The 14881-nt window shown below is 35.3% G+C and overlaps 1 protein-coding gene across 1 annotated transcript in view; it reads right to left on the bottom strand.

The window, feature by feature from the left end:
- Positions 1–750: 750 nt before the first annotated feature.
- LOC101294671 overlaps positions 751–14881 on the bottom strand; it is a 24387-nt gene continuing 10256 nt past the window's right edge. Inside the window, exons 6-18 of the mRNA XM_004301861.1 lie at positions 8065–8147; positions 7843–7974; positions 7373–7515; positions 7124–7228; positions 6652–6793; positions 6498–6560; positions 3851–3912; positions 3690–3743; positions 3516–3584; positions 2628–2677; positions 1412–1459; positions 944–1004; positions 751–832 (exon numbers count right to left, since the gene is read on the bottom strand). Coding sequence (XP_004301909.1) covers positions 751–832; positions 944–1004; positions 1412–1459; positions 2628–2677; positions 3516–3584; positions 3690–3743; positions 3851–3912; positions 6498–6560; positions 6652–6793; positions 7124–7228; positions 7373–7515; positions 7843–7974; positions 8065–8147 — 1094 coding nt within the window. The remainder of the gene's footprint in view (positions 833–943; positions 1005–1411; positions 1460–2627; positions 2678–3515; positions 3585–3689; positions 3744–3850; positions 3913–6497; positions 6561–6651; positions 6794–7123; positions 7229–7372; positions 7516–7842; positions 7975–8064; positions 8148–14881) is intronic.

Raw genomic sequence — 14881 nt, 5'->3', positions numbered from 1 at the left:
AACTGCTCCTCAAACTCTACTCAGACCTCATTTACACCAATGATAAAGTAAAATGAAATTAGACGTTAAAAAAAAATATTTAAATAAATAAAATCGGGACATCACACAAATGATAACCCATAACAAAAATTGAAATCAAACAAAGAATTACCCAGACTGCTATGCCAATTGACCGCACATGAACAATAGAAAAGGCATTGCACTATAATAAGAGGATGGTGATAAACAGGAAAGAAGATTGAAGCAATTGAGCTAGTACTTACATTCACCATCTTTAGTTTCCAATATGGTCTAGTTATCTCTCCAATTTTATATTCTGGTGGCACTCGATAGCAAAAAGAAGAAAGAAAGAAAAATCAGATTGAAACTCAGATTAAGCAAACATGAAAATTAAATCAAGCGGATGAAAGCAAAGTTTTTTTTTTTGAAGCCACTGTACAATCGACACAATTTACTTTATTTGGGTACATTGCAGGTAAAGACTGTAACTTGAAATGAAAAACTGCTTAAGAATGAAACACAAATCAGCAAGCTATATACTGGAATTCGGTGCAATCAATAAGCCTTGGCAATGTGCTTTATGTTGACTGCTCTTGATAATTATTATTATGCAGAACCACACATTATATTTAAATGCGCATGTAAAATAAGCAAAATGCACAGGACTAATGTGGGTTAGATAGTAATACCTCAACCATGAGAACACCAGGCATAATAGGCCTCTCTAGGAAATGGCCACGGAAAAAGTTCTCATTGGTCGTCACATCTTAATAGCAAAGTTGAAACACTTGGGTTGTACTCAATCTCTCTATCCACCAAAAGAAACGGAAACCTGCAAAACACCCAAAAGCCAAAAGCCTAAAAGATCAAAACTTTAGAAACAATCACTAAAACCATCCAATACCCACCAACCAAAAACAGATAAAAAACCAAGACCACTCACCTGTGAGGCAAGATTTCACATATTTGATTGAAACCAATCACTGTTGGAAAAGGTGGGAATTCTGAAATAAGATACTGATCAGAATAGCCTCACTAAATGATTTGCTAAAACAGATAAAAGCAATGAAATTGAAGTCAAAATTGAATAATGTGCTTGCTCAATTCAATTAGGGAGTCTTTGGGTTTGGCCGTTTAGGGGCATCTTCTTGAGAAGAATAACACACATGAGATTAGATTGGAGAAGAAATATAACACTACAGAGTGAACTAACTAAGAAGACTAATGATAACAAAGTACCGACTCCAATACTCAAACTCGTACTTCTTCAGTCAAACTTGTACTCATTGAAGTTCATTTCTTTACCTCATGATAATCCAAAAGACAGATACTTGAATTAATTTTGGTTTAACAAAAGGATTGCTGATCTAAAAGTGAAAACAAAATTCAGTTTGAAAAACGCATTCCTTACCAGATTTATAGGATCTAAACCCGATTGTCTTTCCACTAAGATCCAGAGCTGCACAGTATTCACCAAATAGAATTTTAAGCACAGTTAAAGGCAAACTCTAATAGTTTTTTTAAAAAAAAAAAAAAAAAACCTTTACAACACTAAAAACAAAAATAAAGAAGCTATCAACCAGCAGCATTGACGCCCTTTACAAATGAAAGGAATAAATTGCAAAGCTGATACAGCGATACTGAAATTGAAGATCATGACCTAGTTGAAAAATCCATGTTGATATGTAACATTTCAGTAGGCAAATATTCCTATATTCAAGTCCATCTTACATATCGCATCAAATAAACTTACTATTCATATATTTAAGTGCATCTTACCTTTCCAAAGCAAACACACAATTTTTAACCAATGCTCATTGCGCTATCAAATCCATACATAACCTGAAACCACAAAACTCACAAAAAATTGAAAAGCAACATGCTTTAATACAATAACTATTTCCTTCACCTAATAAACCCCCAACATGATTCTAATTAAGCAATGATGATGAGATTTGAAAGAAAACATTATCAATAATTTTACCTATAACCCGAAAATCCAGAATTGCCTTCCCTATTCTTGCTGATGATACGCTGCAAATTTTGTCAAGATCGGAAAGAGATCAACATAGATCAAAAACAGTTCGGATTTCAAAAAGTGAGCAAAGAAGATCAAAATTCAAATTCACAATATAAAAAACGAAATAACAAACTCAGGAGAAGTAAGCACACCTGGAAAAATATAACCCCCATACAGCCACAAACACAGAGCACCACCTTCAATCTAAAATCCAATTCCAAAACACATGCAAAACAACAGACCAAACCGTTTAAGTAAAAAGGAAGCGAAATACTTATCAAAGTTAAGGAAACATTCGAGATAGAAGATGAAGTGATTCAGAAAACCGTTAGTTGACTCCAATACTCAAACTTGTACTTCTTCAGTCAAACTTGTACTCATTCTTCAGTTCATTTCTTTACCTCATGATAACCCAAAAAACAGATACTTGAATTAATTTGCTGATCTAAAAGTGAAAACAAAATTCAGTTTGAAAGACACATTCCTTACCAGATTAATAGGATCTAAACCCGATTGTCTTTCCACTAAGATCCAGAGCTGCACAATCTGAAGATGGTCAGCAGAAGCAATAAAAAAAACAGAAAGAAGATAGAGATAAGCCGGCTACCTGAATTTGTTCCAGATGAAAAAGTTGAGCTTCTTGGATGGCACAAGCTCCTTCATCCAAGTAGTCCGGCATTTGAACAAGGAAAATAACAATAGGGCAGGTAATTAGATCAGAAACAGTTCCGATATAAAAAAGAGAGCAAACAAGATCAAAATTCAGATTCACAATATTAAAAACGAAATAACAAACTTAGGAGAAGTAAGCACACCTGAAAAAATATAACCCTCTTACAGCCTCACACACAGAGCACCACCTTCAATCTAAAATCCAATTCCAAAACACATGCAGAACAACAAACCAAACAGTTAAAGTAAAAAGGAAGCGAAATACTTATCAAAGTTAAGGAAACATTCGAGTGACTACAATACTCAAACTCGTACTCTATCCGTCAAACTTGTACTCATTCTTCCGTTCATCTCTTTACCTCAGGATAATTCACAAAACAGATGCTGGAATTAATTTTGGTTTAAAGAAAGGATTGCTGATCTAAAAGTGAAAATAAAATTCAGTGTGAAAGACGAATTCCTTACCAGATTTATAGCTTCTAAACGCGATTGTCTTTCCACTAACCTCCAGACTACACATTTAACAGCAAACTCTAATAGTTTTTTCAACCTTTACAATACTAAAAACAAAAGTAAAGAAGCAATCATCACCTTAATGTACAACTGAAAGGAATAAATTGCAAAACTGATACAGCAATAATGAACTTGAAGAGCTTGACAAGTTGAAAAATCCATGTTGATAAGTATCATTTCAGTAGGCAACTATTCATATATTTAAGTGCATCAATCATATTGCATGAAATAAAGTATTCCAAGCAACCATTTTTGATTAAAATCCTTATCAGACTGCGCTAAACATATAATGAAATCAGATATTACTCACACCATTGCAAGACTGAGGCAATAGATCAGTGACACCAATTCCCCAGATATATTGTTGTGCTCTAACCTCCTGCAATAATTTTCATCATCAGTGGCAACAATATCAAAACGAAAACGTCAAGTCTCAGTACCAAAATATCCTAAACTTTGGACCACAAATGACATAGGCACTTACAGTGAGAACAAATTCTGCAGTTCTTGAGGAATCAAAAATTTCACAGTTTCCCAACTATCCATATAGATGCACCAACATCTATATCAAACCTAAAACTCACTTTTCAAGCTTCACTTTTCATATCTAGTCAGTCTTAAGACCAGCTTTTTATTTTCACAAACTTTCCAAAACAAACACCCAATTTATAACCAATGCACATTGCACTATCAACGCCATATATAATCTGAACCCACAAAAACCCACCAAAAATTGAAAAGCAGCATGCTATCGTACAATAACTATTGGATCAAATACACCTTATAAACCCCAACGTAATTCTAATTAAACACTTGCTGTGAAAGAAAACATATCAATAATTATACCTGTAACCTGAAAACCCAGAATTACCTTCCCTATTCTTGCTGATGATACGCTGCAAATTTCATCAAGATCGGAAAGAGATCACATAAATTAGAAACAGTTCAAATTCCAAAAAGAGAGCAAAGAAAAAACGAAATAACAAAACTTAGGAGAAGTAAGCAATCATGGAAAAATATAACCCCGTTATAGAATCACACACAGAGGACCGCCTTTAATCTAAGATCCAATCCAAAACACATACAGAACAAACCAAACAGTCAAAAGTAAAAGCTAGGAAGCAAAAATAATTATCAAAGTTGAGGAAACATTCGAGTGAGCCCAACGGTTCTTAAGTAGAACTGTTGCACAATTCCTAAATGTCACACTTTCCTTGGCATGACTTTAATACAGATACAGAGAAGTCATGAAAAGGTTAAAGCTCTTCCCTTTTTTCTATTTTCCTTTTGCTGATTGGTTTGATCCGAATTGAGATATTGTTCGGTATCATTGATAAGTACCATCAAAATCGGGTTTACAGACTGGGGCTTGGGGAAACAAATTCAAACAAATAGGAACTTCTCACTAAGGTCGAAGCACAATTCTCAAGCACGAAAACCAATCTTCTAAAACCCTAAGGGATCAGATAAAAACTGTAAATAAACATGACTTGAGAGCCAAAAACCCAAACTAAGTGTAAACTTCAAAAATTCATTTCTCACCTGAAATTGAACAAACAGGAGAAGCATTAGAAATCTGGCTCGAAAATCAGACGCTGATAATCACAGCTACCGAAATCCTTTTTTCTATGTCACAAAAAAGCGGTCTCAATCAAAAATTCGATACCCATATCTCAAATTGCCAATAAATCAAAACACAGAACCAAATTTCAAATTTACCATGAAAAAAGAAAACCAAATGATAACCCATAACCAAAACTGAAATCAAACAAAGAATTACCGGGACTGCTATGCCAATTGACCGGACAAGAACAACAGAAAAAGCATTACACTTTAATAAGAGGATGGTGAAAAACAGGAAAGGAGATCAAAGCAATGGAGCTAGTAATTACATTCACCATTATCTCTGCAATTTTGTATTCTGGTGGCACTCGAAAGCAAAAAGAAGATAGAAAGAAACAAAAATCATATTGATACTCAGATTAAGCAAACATTAAAATTAAATCAAGCAGAGGAAAGCAAAGTTTTCTTTCTTTGAAGCCACTATATAATCGATACAGTTTTTTTATTTGAGTACATTGCATGTAAAGTTTTGTAACTTTACCTGAAAAACTGCTTAAAAATGAAACTCATATCAGCAAGCTATATACTGGAATTCGGTGTAATCGATCATTGAGGTGCTAGACAAAACCCGAATCAGCTCAAATCAAGGAAACAGAAAACCCAGTCAAAAATAACAATGTGCATCACATTCTTCATCACATAAAACATGCTGTTATGTTTGAAAAGATAGTGACTGCCGAAGATCAAAGCAATTGAGCTAGTACTTACATTCACCATCTTTAGTTTCCAGCCCGGTCCAGTTATCTCTCCAATTTAATATCCGGGTGGCACTCGATAGCAAAAAGAAGAAACAAAGAAAAAAAGAAACGAAAATCAGATTGAAACTCAGAAAGAAAGAAATACAGTTTTCTTTATTTGACTTTACCTGATAAACTGCTAAAAAATGAAAATCAAATCAGCAAGCTATATACTGGAATTCGGTGCAATCCATCATTGAGGTCCAAGACTGCAGAAAAGACAAACGCCGAATTAGCTCAAATCAGGTAATGGGAACAGTTATCCTTCTTGAAACGATAAGCTGAATCTCAAACAGTATAAAAACCACACAACAACGGAATGAAAAAATTTAAAAATTCAAAAGCACTCAACTTATCTATTCGACCTGAGCAAAGGATTGGGAACTTCCCAAATCTATAGTCCCACGAATCCATCTTGGGGAAAATTTATATTGCACTCTTTTCATTCAAACACCAAATTTCATGCCACCAAAAAAAATTCAAATGAAAACACAATAAAGTCGAGCATAACAACATCAAGAATATACCTGAGAAACTAACAAATTGGATCCCGCCCAAAATCAACCAAACTCGACCAGGCACATGTTAACAAATCCTCCATAGATTTTCACTCAAAGATATCTCATCGGCTCTACATCGAAAATGAAAAAAAAATATCGATAGAACCAAAAGAAAAGGATAAGAAATAACGAGACAATAGAGCTGCTCAAAATATGGACAAATAAGAACAAAATGGTCTTCAATGGTGGGATATTTTTTTTTACCAAGATCAAAGGCCAAAGCGGCTTGAACTATATTTGAATCACATAACACAGTTATGGGAACAAATTAAACCCTGGACAAAGAGCGATACGACAGCTCAGAACTATTGAACATGAAAACGATCTTGAATTTGCTTCTTGTGATGATACACAGTTCACTTTTAGCTTTACCTGAAATGCAGGTGGCTGTGGGGTACTTCTTGACATTGCAGGTAATGATGGCGCTTCAAGAATCTGTAACGACCAACAAAGTCCAGTGAATCAACGGATATAGATCGTGAATGAAAGTTGAGATCAGGCCATAACTTGAATATTACAAAAGTACCTTTTTGTTTACTGGACGAGCCTTAAACTTTGGAATTTTGGCCATCATCTCTTCTTCCAGCTCAGCAGTACTCTTCACTCTAACTGAGCGCACACGCTGTGATGTCTCAAATTCTGGCTCCTTTGGTCTTGTTAGGGTGAGTCTTCATCTGAATAATAGAAACAACATCAACCTCTATAGAAAAAAAAAAATATATTATTAAACCTGACCAACTAAATATATATAAAAAAGTGTAAAGAAGTGAAAGAACTTTCAGCAGGGTGAAGCTCCTTTACGTGTGAAATAGAACCATTAGCATGCGGCAGCGACAAGCCTCTGGTACTTGATTGGAACCTGTTCATCATTTCTGCCATTGAAACAAATTGTGCTGCAGGTTCCCGAACATAAATCTGTAGATTGGGAAAGGATCAACTGCTCAATTCTGATATTGCATAACAACATGGAGTGCAAAAGAGGGATGAAAAGCACAAACCGTCCTGGCCTCTTTTTGAGTTTTATTAGCAGTTGAAAAATGTGTGGCACTGGTATGACCAAGTTTTGACTTGTGGAGCAATGTTTAGGGTTTGGGATTAAGAATCTGCACACACAAGGAAAAACAGTCATAGGAAATGTCTAGAAATAATCTTCACCAAACGACAACAAAGAGGCTTCTAGATGTGAGTCAACACAAATTACAGAACTAAAAGTAACCTGTCTAGATCTTCCAGCATCCAACTTCTACCGCTTAATTGCCTGATTCTCCTGAGCTAACATGGATGTGCCAGTTGCATTTTTCACGTTCTCTTCTCTGTAAGTTTCAGTCAAGTATACAATTAGGGACATACCACTGGCGTATAGATACCAGATAAAGTGAAGCATGCCAACCTTTTCATAGTATACGGTTTAATATGTGAAGAGTGCAAGTGACTTTTTCCCCTCAGCCCTCATGTGTTTCTGACCATACTTGATATCTTTTTAGCTGTCTGGTGGTTTTTGGAATCACTTAGAAGATCTCCCTTCTTGGAATAATTCATGGGTGGCTTTGGAGTACTAGCTATGGAATTACCATTCTCCTTCTCATTAGTTATATCAGTTCTCTTTTTGGAAGATACTGCAGCAGCCAGAATACTGCAAAGAAGAAACAATACATTAGTGATAAGGGGCCACATGTAATCACGAAAATGTGATTTTCAGAGAGTAAAGTCAAATTACCGTAATGGCTTGTCTTGCACTGTTTTCATCTTTAGCCTCCCTGGGAATTGTTTCTTCCTTCAATTCAGGAGTGATCTTCAAGTCAGCCTTAGTTTCATCAGCAGCTTTTAAATCAGAGGATGATTCAAGGTTCTGCAAAAGTTAAGCCATCTGAAACATTAAGCTAAAAGGTTCTCAAATTTCAAGGAGATAAAAGAAAAAAATTGTACAAGATCACACCACCTTCTGCATATGTTCTGCTTCAGTAAAGTCGCACATGCTCTCTACTGTAAAGGATCTACCAGTCTTGATTCTAGGCATGAAAGCTGCACAAACAAATGTGTCCAGAAAATAATCAAAACGTTTTCATATCCAAAGAACACAAGAAATCACTTTTTGGGATCTTTTCAAGTCTTGATGCTCAGTTTTTTCAACAAGCATAACCAGCAAAACCAGTCCTCACTCTTCATTCAACAAAATAAACCATTAAGTTCATACTAGTACAATGTACAATCCAAAGGAAACTTAGTTGAGATGGACATTAATCAAATCACAAGTTTAGTATGGAGATTGGTTTCAAGCTTCCAGCAGTAATTGGTAAGGCCTATATCTTAAAGCTATTCCGTTATCCTAAGAAACGCAAGGCTGAACATGTTACTTTTCATTAGTACATAACTAGTTACTAAAAGAAGTGGAAATGAATACTTATGTAACTATCACATGTCCACTAGTGTTGGGAGTGAATCCTTAAGGAAAGAAGCTCAAGTTCAAAACATGAGAGAATTATCACATGTCGAGCAACCAAACTTTACCAAAGTACTTTTGTGAGGAAGAAATACTCGCGTTCAAGAACTTAAGGTCACCCAACTAGAGTAGATGCTACAATATAATCTTATGTCAAAATTCTAACTGTTGCATTGATTTTAATGTAAAGGCCATATAGCAACATACAATATGCTTCGCACGAGGTCTTCAACAAGAGTACTTTTCTTGCTGCACATCCATACCTTAGTCCGAAATATTGGTTGCTTATTTCCAGTGGCCCTCATGTTGGTACTTTGTGAAGAGTGTGGGTTTCTCTCTCGTATTTTCATATGTAAAAGATTTGCACACGAAATGAGAAGCAGGTAAACTGATTTTAACAAATCACAACTGCGCATTGATTTATAAGCAAAAAAAAAATAAGAACAAAAAATTTACAAAACATTTATGAGGAGAGCAAGATACCGAAATTGAATAAATTTGCCATCTAAAGGTGCCCCGAAAGTTGTCCAAAAATGCCCCTCCCTGTTTGAAATAGATAAGAAGAAATATTACAAATTTAGTAAAAGTCAGAGTCTACGATAAAATTATATATTTTTAGACAATAATGAGAATAAGAATAGTGCGTTGCTCCAAATTTAGTCAACGCACCTTTACCATAAGGAAATTCACAGAAGCAATTGAGAGGATAAATATAATACTTCCAAACAGAAAGAAATACAGAAAGTCAGAGAAATTCCACCTCCTCAGATGTAAAGTACTATTACAACTGTAAAACATATCAGACTCCATGCATAAGATAGGCCCCCTACATAAGATGGATATAGTTCTACAGATACAGGCCCAATAACTACTATATGAATAAGGTAAGATTAGTTAGCTTCCCATCACCTTCCTTCTCCTGCCTTTGACGAACCCAAATATAAGAATATTAAACTTCTGCATTACTGAAACCCCAAATCAGTCTCCATCATTCAGTCACATAACATAGAAAAGAACAGAAAAAATGAAGCATTCCCGGAAGCAGCACAACTCACCCGATCTTTCAGATGATCAAGAGACTTGAGTGAGGTATCTAAGGCTTAGTGAGGCTTCCGAGCTTGATGAAACCCTACCGAATAGGGTCAACAACAAATCATACCGAATAAAAAAAAAGTGTGATAATTAAGAAAAAGGTTTACTTACTTTTTGCCTAAAAATTGGCCCATCCGAGCCACCCATCTCCCACACTTGTGTAAAGTCACTTTATATTTTGAGCTACCTCTAGGGAACCCGTCACTTTGTCGGGGAAGTACATCCACACATTCCTCCTTTGTTAAATTGCTCATCTGTTCAGCAACATGTTACAAAAGAATATAATCGATCTTTCCCATATCCTCAAAATCCTAAAAACAGAAAAACAAAAAAATGAATAGCTGGTTTTACTGTTGAAGACAAGATAAAAACTGTTCAAAACTAGGATGTATGCCCGCGCGTTGCAGCGGGTTGTGTAATAGATATGTGCCTGTTTTTAAAGTAAGCTTCCTAATAATATCACTATATACTGTGTAATAAATGAAACCCCCATTTTCACATTATAGAACTGGACTCGCACCTCTTCTCTTCCCGCGCGCTGCTGCGGTCTTTTATTGTAGTCGCATATGTTATAATGTTAGTGGAGCTATTACAAAAACAGTAATACACAACAGTCTGTGTACGTATCACTATAGAGTTGATCTAGTCTTGGCATATTTGATTTCGCCTTGCATCTACAGAGCCAATCAAACCAAAACATAGATTATTACTTATGTAACTTAGCAATATATTAGCGAAAAGAAAAAGAAAAAAAAAATGAGTAATGTAGAAATGACCACTTAATTATATTTGACTGCGTGATATCCTCAATTCCTCCTCATTCTTAACCAAAAAGCACAAAACTTCAAGGTAATGAAGGTAAAGTCTTACATCAACATTTACAATAATATAATTCACATAGTTGAATTAGACTCTCTTCCTTGCAGAGACATCCTTCATATATTTTTACACAACATCCAAAAGAAATAGAACTTTGTATGATACGAATATTTTGCAGGCACATGCATGATACTTACTACTACATCAGATAATTCCTTTCTTAAAATATTTAAGATTTTCAGGTAAAATGCATTGGTCTGCCTAAATTATAACACTGGTTTCTTTCCATATTTCCTTAACTTTTTAGAAGATAATAGTTCTGCGCCTAAACTATTTCCTTGTCTGAAGACTTCTTTTGCATCTGATATCCATATACTTGACAATTTCAATCTATCCCACATTGAAAAATATATAACATATCATTATCTCATTTCCCACATGTGAAGACGACTGAACATCATATCTAGCAAACTTTTGTCGACTACAGATGTTACCATGTTTAGATCCTGAGATCAGCCACTTACTTTTTTTTTTTTTTCCAGTTCTTGCAATCTTTTTTATAGTCCAAGGCTACAACTATAAATAGACTGAATTCAATGACACAGAACAATTTGATTTCCATCTAAAGTTGTCTTCCTTATCATCTGCCACCTCCTCCTCATCTTCACACGCAACACAGTCAGTCTATACTGTCTATTCACAATGAATAACCTCAAACTTAGCAAGAAAGAACGCCTAGAATACTCAATGCTAACAGGGTAACCTCCTTCCATATTGGTAAACTTAAACTACATGTTGTAGTAATAGATGCAAAATTGAATTAAAAAAACCCATGATAGAACAAAACCACTAATTTTGCAGTAGGGGAAATCTTTACTTACATGAACAATTTGTTCATTTGTTTTTGGATGAGTATTAAAAGAGCTAAACACACTTAAATTCCTTAAATTCAACCAATCAACCAAATTAAAACCTCACTTTTTCAGATCTGATCAGATATTCTAATACAATAAACAAATCAAATTCCACAACCACTTCTTGGGTTCCTAAAAAGAAAAAAGATTAAAGTTGTGATTAGATCGGCTAATAGATTGAGAAATCAATATGAAATTGTAAAGAGAGGACATTGGTACTGCACATTTCAATTTTTTCACAGAAGAATCGGTTAGCAAATAAGCCTCACACCATGACTTTAAAAAAAAAAAAACAAAAACCTAAACATGCAAAGAGTTTGAAATCTGAGAAATCCTATTGAAGATTGAACTGTCACTTTACTATTAAAAAACACGTGCAAGTAAAAAAGGCCGAATAATCTACCTCTATCCAAATCCTGGTTCCAAAACCTTCTGCAATCTGGATGAACCAATCAGTTTCCCAACTATCGAGTAATGGTCAGTATTCAACCTGCAAGATCAAACCAAGCATCTTCTAACTTTGTTAGTAACGCAGGAAACCAAAAACCCAGAATTTGGTATGAAATAAAGTAACTGAGAGATGAACATGCAAAAAGGTAATCACCAAAATCCAGAACTTATGTCCAAAATAGAATGGGAAAAGCAATTACCGTCATAACTTTGATGGAGAAGGAAAGTTTAGGGAAAAGAAATTACCGATCAACAATCAGACAAACTTCAATCAGCTGGAAATCGAAAAGCGGATTAATATGAGTAAATCAAACCCAATCGATTAGTACAAAAACAAAAAAGTAAAAGCAGAAATCCAACCACACTTGTCTGAATTCTTCTTGCTCTTATTACCAAAAAAGCAAAAGCAGAAATCCAACCACACTTGCCTGAATTTTCTTGCTCTTATTACCAAAAAGCTAAAGCAGAAATCCAACCACACTTGCCTGAATTCTTCTTGCTCTTATTACCAAAAAACAATTCTTCTACCTCTCCATCAGCTGGTTGTAGAGAAAACTGAAATTTGACAGATACTTTAAGAAGAAGATCGGCGCAAGAGAAACAACAAAGAAGAAGAAAGAAGATCGGGAGGCTTACAGGGCAACGAATTTGAGCTTCGAACAGTCTATTATCTCCCTTTCTCTCGAGTCTCGACCAAACAACCTTGCTCCCTCTCTCATCTTCATCTTCTGTTTGTGACAGTTGACGAAGATGCCAGAAACCCAGAACGAGTAAAGAGCGACCGTCGAAGAGAGAGAGAAGGAAAAAGAGAGAGACGAAGAACAGAGCGCAGAGAAAAAAGAGGGATTGAAATGATCGGTCAAGGAAGCGATCTCTCTTCTCCTTTCGAAAAGGGCAGGAACGAAGAAGAGGGAGAGGACGCATGGGGACGAAGAAAAGACGATTCGGTGGAGTTTCGAGAGAGATCAAGAGGGAGCAACAAAAAAATCAGAATACGGAGACTCAGGCCCAAGCCCGAGCGAGAGATCAGGGAGAAAAGAAAAAGCCCAAGCCCAAACTACACTGTTCACGGGAACAGTAAGGCGGCGCGAGGCCGCATAATATCTAGTTAAATATGAATAAGGTAAGATTAGTTAGCTTCCCATCACCTAAAACTCTGTTCTAAAAGCACATATCAACCGTTCACTATATAATTGAGCACAAAATTCATAAGGAATTCTGAATTGTGGGTTCAGAGCAGAATTGTTTACACAACTAACCAATTGGTCAACATGTACAAATTATCAAGCTGATCTTGCATATCACAGAAAATGGTACAGAGAACTACAGAATGCAAACTAATTGGACAAAATCCCAAGATGACAAATTTCCATCAATAAACCACAGAAATACAATTCAGTATGGTCCATAATCAGATAATCCATGTAATTTAGACAAATTTCCATCAATAAACCATAGATATACAATTCAATATGGTCCATAATCAGATAATCCATGTAATTTAGTTATTGATAGTAGCTTGGTCAGGTTCTATCACAGCTACAAAATTCCTCAGCCTATATTTTGAAAGTAGTACCGAGGTGCTCGACCTAAAACTACAGTTTTGCTTTAGTTCTACAGTGCTTTTCCATTGATATCTTCATGGTGAAACTCATGTAAATTTTCAGATGTTCCTTGACAACCCAGATTCTCAAAAAAAGTATATTAATGTGGGAGAGGAACAAATGGAAGTATGAAAAAAGAACCAAGAATGTAATGGATAAAATAAACGGCAAACTCATAAATTCTCGCCTTGACCTCAGTGTGTGACAGGAAGTTTCTTGTGTTATGAAATATCAATCTCATGCCTTAAACCAATAAAGAAAACAAAAACTACTTAAGCTTCTGTATTGATTTCACAAAACAGATTCACATTCTGTGTTGATTTCACAAAACAGATTCACACATAGAGAATGCCTCTTACCCTAATGTGTAATTATATGGATAGGCAAGTTCTGTGGCGCATTGATATCTAGTTTATGTTAAGGCGTCCCAATTGAACAGACAGAAATTACTAAAACATTAGATTCCAGATTACTATTCAATGCAACGTAGCCTTAAATAAATCGGTAATCTACCATGTATACAGTCTTGAGAGCATGATTCAGTAAATTAATAAATCAGCAGACACTAAAAAAAAGAGCACATAGCTCATGACCATGCAGCCATATCTACCACAGCTTTTAAGAGAATATCTAAGTGTAACAGCTACATAGGCAAGCAACATGCACCTAGTTAATGGAAAGCTCAATGAAACTTTAGGCCTTTAGCTTCTAGTATACAAAGGAGCTGGAATGTACCCGGAAATGAAGCTGTATCTAAGAGCTCAATGTTCCCGGAATTAGCTACATGTCCAAATCTGTAAGAAACAAAAACAAAAGAACAAACAATTACATAACTCACTGTAAATTAAACTATACAAACTTCTTTCCAAAAGTTAAAGCCCAATGCATACATGCACGAAAAGAGGAATGCAATATAATGTACAATACCAAAATGAAGAATAACAACAGAAAATCTTTGCTGCATAAAACCGTTTGCATGTTTTTGTACAAAAATAGCAGACAACATGAGTATATATGGTGCATAAAAATCTTATGCAACTAAATTAGCAAATAAAATGCAGGTTTGAGAAAAAGCAAACTCACCCTTTGATATGGTCATTCTTCCGACATTAAGGAACCCAATTCCCTACCAATCAATCAATAAAACCAAAAGAAAGATAGTAAAATAATAAGAAATAATCTAAAATAAACGATAAGCCTTTTGTAGTGAAATTAAGCTTGGAGGAGTGTTGCTTACTTTCGAAAGGAGAGACTATTCTCCCCTGTCTCCTTCACTCATTGACTTTCTCTCCGCGTCGCGCAGACAACCAAAACCCAAAGACGCCTTGGAACAAACCTCCTAAAGATCCAATTCCCTGATTCCTAAAGCAGAAATAACAAAACCCAAAACATTGAAAATATGAATATGAATCTTTATTCAAGTTACGTGGACAACAG

This window comes from Fragaria vesca, linkage group LG5 (genome assembly GCF_000184155.1).
Source record: "Fragaria vesca subsp. vesca linkage group LG5, FraVesHawaii_1.0, whole genome shotgun sequence".
NCBI classification, from domain to species: domain Eukaryota; kingdom Viridiplantae; phylum Streptophyta; class Magnoliopsida; order Rosales; family Rosaceae; genus Fragaria; species Fragaria vesca.
Note: the sequence above shows the minus strand (reverse complement) of the source record. Positions and strands in the feature narration are given on the sequence as shown.